Source organism: Trachypithecus francoisi, unplaced genomic scaffold, assembly GCF_009764315.1.
Source record: "Trachypithecus francoisi isolate TF-2019V2 unplaced genomic scaffold, Tfra_2.0 Lachesis_group17, whole genome shotgun sequence".
NCBI classification, from domain to species: Eukaryota; Metazoa; Chordata; class Mammalia; order Primates; family Cercopithecidae; genus Trachypithecus; species Trachypithecus francoisi.
Window position 1 is genome coordinate 27,775,275 of NW_022681462.1, and position 11,787 is coordinate 27,787,061.

The 11,787-nt window shown below is 36.5% G+C and overlaps 1 protein-coding gene across 1 annotated transcript; it reads left to right on the forward strand.

Moving 5' to 3' along the window:
* The first annotated feature begins 9,012 nt into the window (after positions 1–9,012).
* On the forward strand, positions 9,013–10,356 carry LOC117062083 (ELAV-like protein 1). The gene has a single exon (XM_033175253.1). The coding sequence runs from the start codon at positions 9,144–9,146 to the stop codon at positions 10,122–10,124; it is 981 nt and encodes a 326-aa protein (XP_033031144.1). The 5' UTR covers positions 9,013–9,143; the 3' UTR covers positions 10,125–10,356.
* Positions 10,357–11,787: the final 1,431 nt, after the last annotated feature.

The following is an 11,787-nucleotide window of genomic DNA, read 5'->3' on the forward strand; positions in this document are numbered from 1 at the left end:
TGAATTCATAGCTCTGAAGTAAAGTCACGCATTATAAACATTGACTAAAACAAAATTTTATTTTCTTTGCCTTGGGTAAGTAATTTTACTAGGAACTAAATGACACCAGAGCACATTCTTTGGAATGCTTTATAGTAATTAGCATTACAAGAAAAAATATTCTGATTTATTACAGTGAGGAAAATAACAGCTAGCATTTATGTTCCAGGGGCCATTTGAAGCACTTTACATGCATCATATCAATCAATCCTCATGAAAACCCCAGAAGCTAGATATTATATTTTCCTAACTCAACAGATAAAAGAAATGAAGCTCAGAAAAGTTAAAATTCTTGTGTAACTTGGAAGGTAGAGCTCATGAATCAAGTACATGCTGCCAAATCCTAAATGCTTGTTTTTTAACCCATACAATGATCATGGGAGTGGTTGTTCCACATATGCACTAACAAAAATATTAAATTATCACAATAAGTGAGTTTTATTAACATTTTAAATTCTATTACATATTTACAAGAGTAATAGTAAATGAATTACCTATTTCTAAAATTTTGGTATCAGACTCCGTTTTAATTATTATACCATATTTAATTATTATATATGTAAATCCTTCTATAAAACCTAAAAGGCAGTTTGTTGTCATAGAAGAAGTAAAATTCTGAATGAGTTTTATCTGTACTCTGTTTGCATATTATACACATATACAAACATATTCACATAAAAATTGTTTTAAAACTTGTCTAAAATAAAACTAGGTATTTGGGGAACCCACAATGTTAGACTGTAGGAATATACATGTATTCAAAAGAAGACTGCAATATTGATAAACATAATGCAAACAAGTATTAAATGTGTCTATGAATATCTAGTAAGATGTTCCAGGAAATGTTATTTTGAAGGAAAATATACGGTACAACTTAATTAAGGCCAAGCAAAGAAAATCACCATTTCCCATTAGAAATCTGGAATAGAATTTGAGTTGCTTCTTCCACTACCTTGGTCTTTTGATACCTGCTATATTAAAATAACCCACTGAGATTACAATAATCCCTACAGTGCCCACAACCCACACCTCCCCAATGCCCCTCTTTCCTTGCCTTCTCTTTTACACGATTTATGGACTATTTCCACCACTAGATGTAAATCTCCTTTTCTCACTCAATGTTAGATTACTACTTTTTATTCACATTCCTCTTCATACCAGAGAAAGTGCTACGTAAGAGAAAGATTCAATTTGTAATGGAGAAATAGATGCTTTTATCTGAGGATTATTTTTTAAAGATTATGAAGGTAGAGGAGATGAATTAAATAACAAAAGAAGTCATAAATACTTTTTAAACAGCCTATGTAGTAGAATGAAGAGCCACAGCATGCCAAAATTAATTTTCAGTATGTGCATGCTTCAGTGATTAAAAGGTTTTAGAAGGATTAAAGTTCTCCTAATCTCAATAGCCAGGTGGCTGCAATAGAATGAGTGAGTAGCCACTCGGGGGTCTTATGGGGGAAACTATTTACCAATTGGTATAGAGGTATTTTAATATCTTAACAAATGGCATGACTACTCAATCCTACCAGTGTACTATCAGCTCTAAATGCATAATGTGCCTTCTGAATCACTAAGAGCCTGCTAAACAATTGTAGTTAGTAGTGAATTGCTGAAAGGATCATTTCATCTAGTTAATCTTTTATTGACTGTTTGGCTTTTAAATAACATGGAAAGAAAATATTACAAATATCAAGACATTTGAATCACAATGAGCATTACATTAATTGTAGCATGTTTGCACAATTTATACCAGGCTGATTTTAACATATTATATATTCAATATTCAGAAGAGTATGTTAACTACAGACCCATTTGAGAAACAGCAATACTTCTCAAAGCCAGAATGAAAATTATCAACAGAATTAATGGTGAAACTTCTAACTTTCTCTCTTATCTAGTATTTGTTTACAATTTTTTAAAAAAACCCTACAAACTTGCAATAATTTGAAAAATATGCAAAACTAACTCATGATTTGTCACTCTACAGACATGCCAGTTTTGATGAGGCTTTGCTCAAATTAAAAATATATAAGTAATTATTTATGGTGCAATCTCTGTTAGGCTCTATATGGACAAAAGGAGTGTTAGTTCAAAGAGCTTAGCCTTCAGCTGGAAACAGTAAATGCAAACACTCAAATCTAAAGTCCAAAGCAAGTTCTGAAGTAGGAAGATGTATCAGAACGTAGCATTATGACTCATTGAGTAATGAAAGGTACATAGATTAGGAAAGTTGGCTAGTGTTCAACGATACAGAAATAGAACATCAGAAGCCAAAAGCATGAATGGAAATCAAGTGTCAGAAACCACTTAAAAACATTAATCAGAGGATTTCCAGGAAAAATGTTGAGTTGAGATCAACTTTCTAACCTTCCTCACTTCATTAACACACTTCTGGAAAATCCCAAGAGTATAAAGATATAAAAAGGGACTACTCATGACTAAATTTCAAAAATCTCACTTGAAAACTGGATTCTGTGAGATGAGATTGGAAGAGGCTAGAAGGAACTATACTGCCAATAATTATATCTGTAATTTCAACGAGAATAAAGAAAACATCCATTCTGAAAAGAAAGAAAAATATCAAAGATGGAACAAAAATGATTCCAATGTTGATTAAAAGAAGGCAGACAGAAATAAGCACAATAAAAAGAGGATGATGATATAGGAGAAGTTTAAAATGCAGGACGAAAACCATAGAATTAAAATATTCATTAGCAATAAAATGAGTCACCTTTGAGGACAGCAGAATCTATGAGTTAGTAGACAAGTTTGATAACGCCAGTTGTATTAAGGTTCTCTAAAGGGACAGAAATAATAGGATAGATGTATATATGAATGGGAGTTCATTAGTATTGACTCACACGATCACAAGGTGAAGTCTCCCAGAAGGCCATCTGCAAGCTGTGGAGCAAATGAGCCAGTCCGCGTCCCCAAACCTCAAAAGTAGGGAAACAGACAGTGCAGCCTTCAGTCTGTGGCTGAAGGCCCAAGAGCCCCTGTCAAACCACTGGTGTAAGTCCAAGAGTCCAAAGGCTGAAGAACTTGGAGTCTGATGTTCGAGAGCAGGAAGCATCCAGCACGGGAGAAAGATGAAAGCCGGAAAACTCAGCTAAGTCTCCACATTCCACTTTCTTCTGCCTGCTTTATTCCAGCCACACTGGCAACACCCTCACAGACACACTCAAGAACAATATTTGGTTGGCACTCAATATTAGCCATCACAGAGGCAAATGTCAGAAATGCAAACTCTAAAAGAGATTATTTGATAATAAAGAAAACAGAAATCTAATATATGGTGATTAGAATTTCTGAAGAGAGGGAATAAATGCTAAGCAATAAACAAAGATATAATAACAAGAAGCATTCTCGAGTAGAACAAAGATTTGTTTTGTAAAAAAGGAATCATCATCTACCGTGACACTTCAGAAAAGGATACCAAAGACAATGAAGCAGAGTCCTCACAGTCTGACAGATTTCAGTGGTCACCAAAATCCTAGGGATTCAGGGGGAAATTAAAACACATTAAATAAAATAAGAGGATTAAAACAAATAATTCAAGAGCTATAGTGTTATAGTGTAAAAGGTCTAGTAGTCAGTCCATAGAATGTTCAAAACACAATTATGATTTAAACTTCTTTTAAAAATTTTGTCTCATTAGAAAATTTAATGTGAAACAATAAACACTTTTACAGAAGGTCCAATTGTCACAGATTTAACAATAAAAATGAAGTGATAAAAATGTAAATAGGCCAGGCGCGGTGGCTCACACCTGTAATCCTAGCACTTTGGGAGGCCGAGGAGGGTGGATCAAGAGGTCAGGAGATCGAGACCATCCTGGCTAACATAGTGAAACCCTGTCTCTACTAAAAATACAAACAAAAATTAGCTGGGTGTGGTGACATGTGCCTGTAGTCCCAGCTACTTGGGAGGCTGAGGCAGGAGAATTGCTTGAACTGAGAGGTGGAGGTTGCAGTGAGCTGAGATCGCACCACTGCACTCCAACCTGGGTGACAGAGTGAGGCTTCATCTCAAAAACAAAAATGGTAAATATTTATTGACAGTAAAGAGGTGTGCTTTCTATTACAATGTTTAGAATTTAAATCTAACTTTGTAAAACCTTAAAGATAGTGAATATAAATACTTCAAACAGGATTTATACTTCCAAAATTTATTATAGAGGATGAAAAAGGAAAATAATCTGAATCTACCCTTTAAAACATTTTTTCAAAAGTAAGGATAACAACCAAAATACTGACTCCTTGATAAAGAACAATTCAATTCTTTACGAAAATAAACTTAGATGAGTCAAATACCACCATAAAAAAGACGTATTATTTCCTTCAAGTAATGTCCCAAAAGATGATTGCTTGCTAAAGACTATTGGCAATCTTTAAGTTTTAATAAGTAATGCCAAATAATCTGTCACAAAATTTGTATCAACATGTATTTCTGTTGGCAATATTTTGAAGTAACTGCTCTTTCTACCCCATCAAAGCTCAAACACTCTTCAGGTTCTAATATTGTTGCTTGGGAGTGTCTCTCTTAATTTGCAACGTGTTAATAGCTATTTATGTAAATATTTTAAGAGATTCACTGGACAGTGGGATTTATTTTTTTCTTTTGAATAAACTGTAAATATTCTTTTCCCATATTTTAATTGGAGAAGTTACTCAAGTTTGTAAGTACAATTTTAATATCTGATGTAGAACATATGTGTACAGATATTATTTTTCTGTTATTTAAACAGCAAAATATATATTTCTACATTTGCCATTCATTTTAACTATTATATTGTTTGTTTACATGCCAAATATTTGTTTTTAAAAAATTTTGTGTAGCTAAGTGTACTATGCATTAATTTATCATTTCTTTTTTCATTAAGAATGGACATTCACATGCTTTCACAAATTTTAGACCAAATAAATAGTTTCCTTTAGCTGTCCTGTGGCTTTATGTCTTTACTTCATTATGTAATCTACACAAGGTTTATTTTACCATAACATCTGAGGTGGAATTTAACTTTCTTTTCTAAGTAGATCATGATTATCCTAGGGCTGTTTATTAGTTATTCCCCTAATTTTTCCACATGGCTAAAAATACACATTGTTCTAGTGAAATCACTGGAACAATGACGAAAAATTGTAGATTATGGGTTACTCGGGGAGTGGGATATACTAGAGAGTCTCAAGGTTTATTTAGTCCTAAGATCGCTTTTCAGGGCTTATCTATGTCAGTGATCACATGCAGTCACATGGTTTTAAATGTCATCTATGTCTGATGACACTCAAATGAATGTCTGCAGTCAATAATGAACACCGTGTGATCTCTAACTCTGTGTGTGTGTGTGTGTGTGTGTGTGTGACAGAGAGAGAGAAAGCGCTATGTGTATGTAAATTAATTCGTGGATTATACTTATAAGAAGTAAATTTAGAGATATGCTTATCTGCCTACTTGACATGTCTTTCTGAATATCTATCTTCTCTCCCTTCTTGTCTATAGCAGTTCAGCATCTAAAATATTTCAGACCCCTAACCCTAACATGACTGTCAACTCCTCTTTCTTCTATGTCTTGCATCGCATTTCTTAGCAAATCAAAACACTTTTTAAAGATATTAAGAATTTGATCTCTGTTCGCCTCCTCCATAGCAACTGTCCTGGTGCAATCCACTGTTAACTTGGGCCTGGAATTTTGTATTCTGCTCCTAATCAGCCTCTCTACTTCTATCCTTGTGCTTTCCAGCCGGCTCTGCAGTAATTTTCCCACACAGGAAGCACAGTGAAACTTTAAAAACTGCAGGGCCTTCATACTTAACCATTCCCTTCCTCTGAAGCAATTCCCTCAAGTTGTTACGTAGGTAACGCTTTCACTTCAAATCCTTGCTCAATTTTCATTTTATCAGAGAGGTTAGTCTAATCATCTCAAATAAAATAACAACTCCAAGTCTATTCTATTTCCTCATTAAGTTTTTGTTTGTTTGTTTTCTTCACAGCATTTACCACTGGACTATTATATATCCATTTTATCACTTATTATCTTTCTCCTTCCACTAGATTATGAGGTTCATGATAATACCAACTTAGTTTTGTTCACATTGCCATGTGTTAGAGCAGAAATTGGCACAAAGTAGAAGTTCAATATAATTTTCAATAAATAAATAATTGAATAAATAAATAATTGAATAGATGAAAAAACAGCCGCACTAATTGAGATCCGTTTTATTCAATTTTAATCCAGTTTTTCCTAAGAGGTGTTCAGTTTTTGCAAAGAAGGATCATTAATTTATGTTTTATAGTCATAAACCCCAGTGTTATTCCTCAGTATGTGCTAAAAGGCTGCATTAGGATCTTCTTTAAGACTTACCTGTTTAATTCTTTTAAACTTTTTCTCATTTATAAACAGCATTTATAGTAACTATGTTTCAATAATGATATGTTTGGAAATGCTGATTCGTTTTACCACCAGCTGTGCCATGTTGATTTCATGGGAGTTTGTAATGTGCAAGGTTTCTTCCTTGCTGGAATCTAATTGCCTATTATACCATACAACATGGTTCTACTAATTGTGCTAAGTAAGAGTGATCTAACCGTGACACATTTTATATTTAATAACTGTGTTTTAACTCCCAACAGAACAGCACACAGGTGATAAGAAAAAAATACCTTTTGGGACAATCACAATCAATTGTAATCTGATGTTTTAAAGTTGAAAAATAGCTGAAAAACTGCAGCAGAAATAATGTTTCTTGGGAGGAATGGCTTCAAACTTCAGCTACAAAGAGAGAAAAATAATTCCAAGGAGCCAATATAGATTGTAATCTATTCAGTATTTAAAACTCATATTTTCTAAACAAGATCATTGTCACATGCATTTATTATTTTAAATGGGCTCTCTCAAGAAAGCATTGAATTCATATTTATGAAGACATTTATAGCACACTAAATGCCAAGTAAAGATTATTTTAAAAATCTTTATCAAAGTCTAACAGCAATGAAAGACATTTTCCATTAGTAGTATAATTAGCTCATAATTATGTAAGCAATAATGCATAATTAGTTGTTTTACTCTTACTATATTAATATTGTATACAATATTGGCCATGGAGCTGTAAATAATATTGACAAATTAAATCACCATTCCCTGTGTACCGAATATAAATTTTATTGAAGGAGGAGATATTTCTAAAACATTATTTTAAAAATTCTTCCACCACAAATCTTCAAACATCTCTCCTTGGGGCTCTTAGTTTAGATTATAATTCTCCATATTTGTAGTGAAGTGTGATAATAATCTATGCCATGCAAAAGTCAACATAGAGTTAAGATTTGTAATTTTCATTTATACTTCAGTTAATTTCTAATATCAATAGGGCTGTTTTGTTTTACACTGTGTATCTGGCTTCTTGTTTGTCTCCTAAAATTTAATAATGTCTTATTAAATGAACTAATAAAAATAATTAACTTATAAAGGAGGAGATGGATTACTTAAACGTTAAATAAAGACTTACACTGCAGATGTTTAGATCAAAATAGTTTATATTTTCCTTACTTTGGGAGCTATAAGCAAAGGACCAGAATATCTGAGGCTGAAACTATAATACAATCAAGATTTCAAGATTTTTAAATATAAAAGTATGCTTAGTATACCTTTATTATTGATAGTCAAATACTGGAAGAAAACCTACAAAGGTTCTGTTATGGCAAATAATTATATTAATATTTTTATCTGAAAATAATGATGTGTAAAGTCAGGATTTCAAAGCATTTTCAAAATTTGGAAAATTTTCATTATAGAATCCATTTTAAATTGTTTAAATTTTAATAAACTACAGAAAAGATATGCAGAACTTAGTGAAATATTACAAGGCAAACATCCTTGTCACCACAAGCCAAGCCGTGAAACAGAATTTTGCCAGCTTTCCAGAAGTCTTGTCCAAGTGTCTCAATTCAATCACAACTTCCTCCTTCCCTGTAAGATTAAATTGCTCTTTTGACATTTATTGCAATCCTTTTCTTCTATGTTTTTCTAGCTTTAATATCAATGTGTACATTCCTAGACATAGGAATGTTTAATCTTGTTCAGTTTTTAAAAACATGATGCCTTTTAAGTTTCTGTTCAATCTGCAGATTTTCTCTCCATCTTCTATTTTCTTACTATTTATGGCCAGAAGCTCTGGGGAAATCTGGATTTCTCACAGTCAGGAGTTTGTTGATTTCATAATCATGGTGCAGTGTTACATATTCCTTTGTCTCCTGTATTTCCTGAAAATAGGCAACTAAATCCAGAGGCTTGTTTTGATTGAGGTTTGATCACTTTGGTTGTGCTGTAGATGTTTTCTTTCTGCAGGAAGTGTATCACGTCTGCCTGTTTATCTTTTGGTGATGTTTGCAATCACTGAAATTTAGTGCCTATATTCAGTAATTTTTTGAGGGTTGCAAAATTATGACATTCTAATTCTAATATTCTTTTCATTTATTCTTAGAAATTATTCTATAAAGAGAAGCTTTCATTTATCTACTATTAGTTTACCCAGTGTTACAGCTCATATATAAAACCCAGGATAAAGCAAGATATTTTCACATTATTTACTGGTTCTCAAGAAAATGAATTGGTTGCCTCTCATTCTGCAAATGTGATTAACTAGGCTTTTAAAAAGTAATCTTTTATATTTATTTATTTATTTTTATTATACTTTAAATTCTAGGATACATGTGCACAATGTGCAGATTTGTTACATATGTATACATGTGCCATGTTGGTGTGCTGCACCCATTAACTCGTCATTTACATTAGGTATATCTCCTAATGCTATCCTTCCTCTCTCCCCCTACCCCACGACAGGCCCCAGTGTGTGATGTTCAGATTCACATATAGTTCTAAGAAAAAAAAAAGAAATCCTGTATATATTTACTCAGGTTCCCCCAATGATAATATCTTGCGAAACTACAGATAAAATTATAACCTGGGCTGTCGCCGTCGCTGCCACCGCCGCCACCGCTACCGAGGCCGAGCGGAGCCGTTAGCGCCGCGCCGCCGCCGCCTCCCGCCCGCCCCGGAGCAGCCCCGGGCCCGCCCGCCCGCTTCCAGATTTTTGAAAAATACAATGTCTAATGGTTATGAAGACCACATGGCCGAAAACTGCAGGGGTGACATTGGGAGAACGAATTTGATCGTCAACTACCTCCCTCAGAACATGACCCAGGATGAGCTGCGCAGCCTATTCAGCAGCATCGGCGAAGTGGAATCTGTAAAACTCATTCGGGATAAAGTAGCAGGACATAGCTTAAGCTATGGCTTTGTGAACTACGTGACCGCAAAGGATGCAGAGAGAGCAATCAACACGCTGAACGGCTTGAGACTCCAGTCAAAAACCATTAAGGTGTCGTATGCTCGCCCGAGCTCAGAGGTCATCAAAGATGCCAACTTGTACATCAGCGGGCTCCCTCGGACCATGACCCAGAAGGACGTAGAGGACATGTTCTCTCCGGTTGGGCGGATCATCAACTCGCGAGTCCTCGTGGATCAGACCACAGGTTTGTCCAGAGGGGTTGCGTTTATCCGGTTTGACAAACGGTCGGAGGCAGAAGAGGCAATTACCAGTTTCAATGGTCATAAACCCCCAGGTTCCTCTGAGCCCATCACAGTGAAGTTTGCAGCCAACCCCAACCAGAACAAAAACGTGGCACTCCTCTCGCAGCTGTACCACTCGCCAGCGCGATGGTTCGGAGGCCCCGTTCACCACCAGGCGCAGATATTCAGGCTCTTCCCCATGGGCGTAGATCACATGAGCTGTCTCTCTGGCGTCAACGTGCCCGGAAACGCCTCCTCCAGCTGGTGCATTTTCTTCTACAACCTGGGGCAGGACGCCGATGAGGGGATCCTCTGGCAGATGTTTGGGCCCTTTGGCGCCGTCACCAATGTGAAAGTGATCCGCGACTTCAACACCAATAAGTGCAAAGGGTTTGGCTTTGTGACCATGACAAACTATGAAGAAGCCGCGATGGCCATAGCCAGCCTGAACGGCTACTGCCTGGGGGACAAGATCCTACAGGTTTCCTTCAAAACCAGCAAGTCCCACAAATAACTCGCTCATGCTTTTTTTTTTTTTTGTACAGAATAGATAATTAAGAGTGAAGGAGTTGAAACTTTTCTTGTTAGTGTACAACTCATTTCGCGCCAATTTTCACAAGTGTTTGTCTTTGTCTGAATGAGAAGTGAGAAGGTTTTTATACTCTGGGATGCAACCGACATGTTCAAATGTTTGAAATCCCACAATGTTAGACCAATCTTAAGTTTCGTAAGTTATTTCCTTTAAGATATATATTAAACAGGGCCGGGCGCGGTGGCTCACGCCTGTAATCCCAGCACTTTGGGAGGCCGAGGCGGGCGGATCACAAGGTCAGGAGATGGAGACCATGGTGAAACCCCGCCTCTATTAAAAATACAAAAAATTAGCCGGGCGCGGTGGCAGGCGCCTGTAGTCCCAGCTACTCAGGAGGCTGAGGCAGGAGAATGGCGTGAACCCGGGAGGCGGAGCTTGCAGTGAGCCGAGATCGCGCCACTGCACTCCAGCCTGGGCGACAGAGTGAGACTCCATCTCAAAAAAAAAAAAAAAACAAAAACAAAACCAAAACCAAAACAAAACAAAACAAAAAGATATATATTAAACAGAAATCTAAGTAGAACTGCATTGACTAACCAGTCCCTCTGGATGGTGGTGAACCTGAAGCATGCTTTAACCTCTAAGACTGTCTAACACGCGTTTCATTCAATGTCTCCACAGACTGGGTAGCAAAAAAAATCACCTTTTAGTTTTAGTTTTTAATCTAAAGATGTTAAACAGATGCTGAGTGTGCGTTTTCTCAACCGCTTCAACATTGTAAGCGATGTATGCTTTGGTTGACAGGAAGTTCCTTTTCCAGGCAGGTCCCGTTGCCACCTCCTGCTCACTCAGTCCCGGGCTCTGCCAAGTGGTCCTGGGAATGGCGGTGGGCCTGTCCAGCGTGGGTCACCACTGGGGCCGGGGGCCGCATGCCGGGCGGGCCCTCCAGAGAAGGACACAAATGTGTTTCATAAGCCCAGGCATCAATGGGAATGGACCAAAGAGTTTCAGGGAAACTCCAGTATATTCCAGAGTTAGATCTAAGCTCCAGGCACGCCTGAAGATGTGTTGCTACTCTGACGCCCCCAGTTTCTGTCCACACATTGCATGCACAGCGCCCCACACATTGGATACTGTTGTTCACGATAATTTCTCCCGTTTTCCAGAGCATTTAACATAGCTTGGAGGCGCAAGATAGCTCTGTTTTTTAGTAACACAGAAACATTTGAGCATTGTATTTCTCACATCCCTTCTCGTGAGCGCTTAGACCTTTTTCTATTTTAGTCGGATTTTGTTTTGGAATTTTGCTTTTGTATGAACACTCAGCAGAAAAGTACTTACTTCTTGCCAGTTATCTATTAACCAAAACCTTTGATTTGTAGTTTTAAAGATTAACCCTCAAAGTTCTCTTCATAACCGCCTTGACATTTTGGGTTGTTCTGTTCTGTTAATTTTCTTTTGCTTTTTTGTGTTTTTTGTTTGTTTTTACTTTTGCATTTAAGACCATTAAATTTGATTTTGTTTTGCTCGAAAAAAAAAATTATAACCTGGCTGTTGACGTTGGCATAGTCAAGAAGCAGCATGTCCATCACTACGAAGGTCCTTCCTGTTTCCCTTTTACAGCCACAGTTACTTTTCTCACATT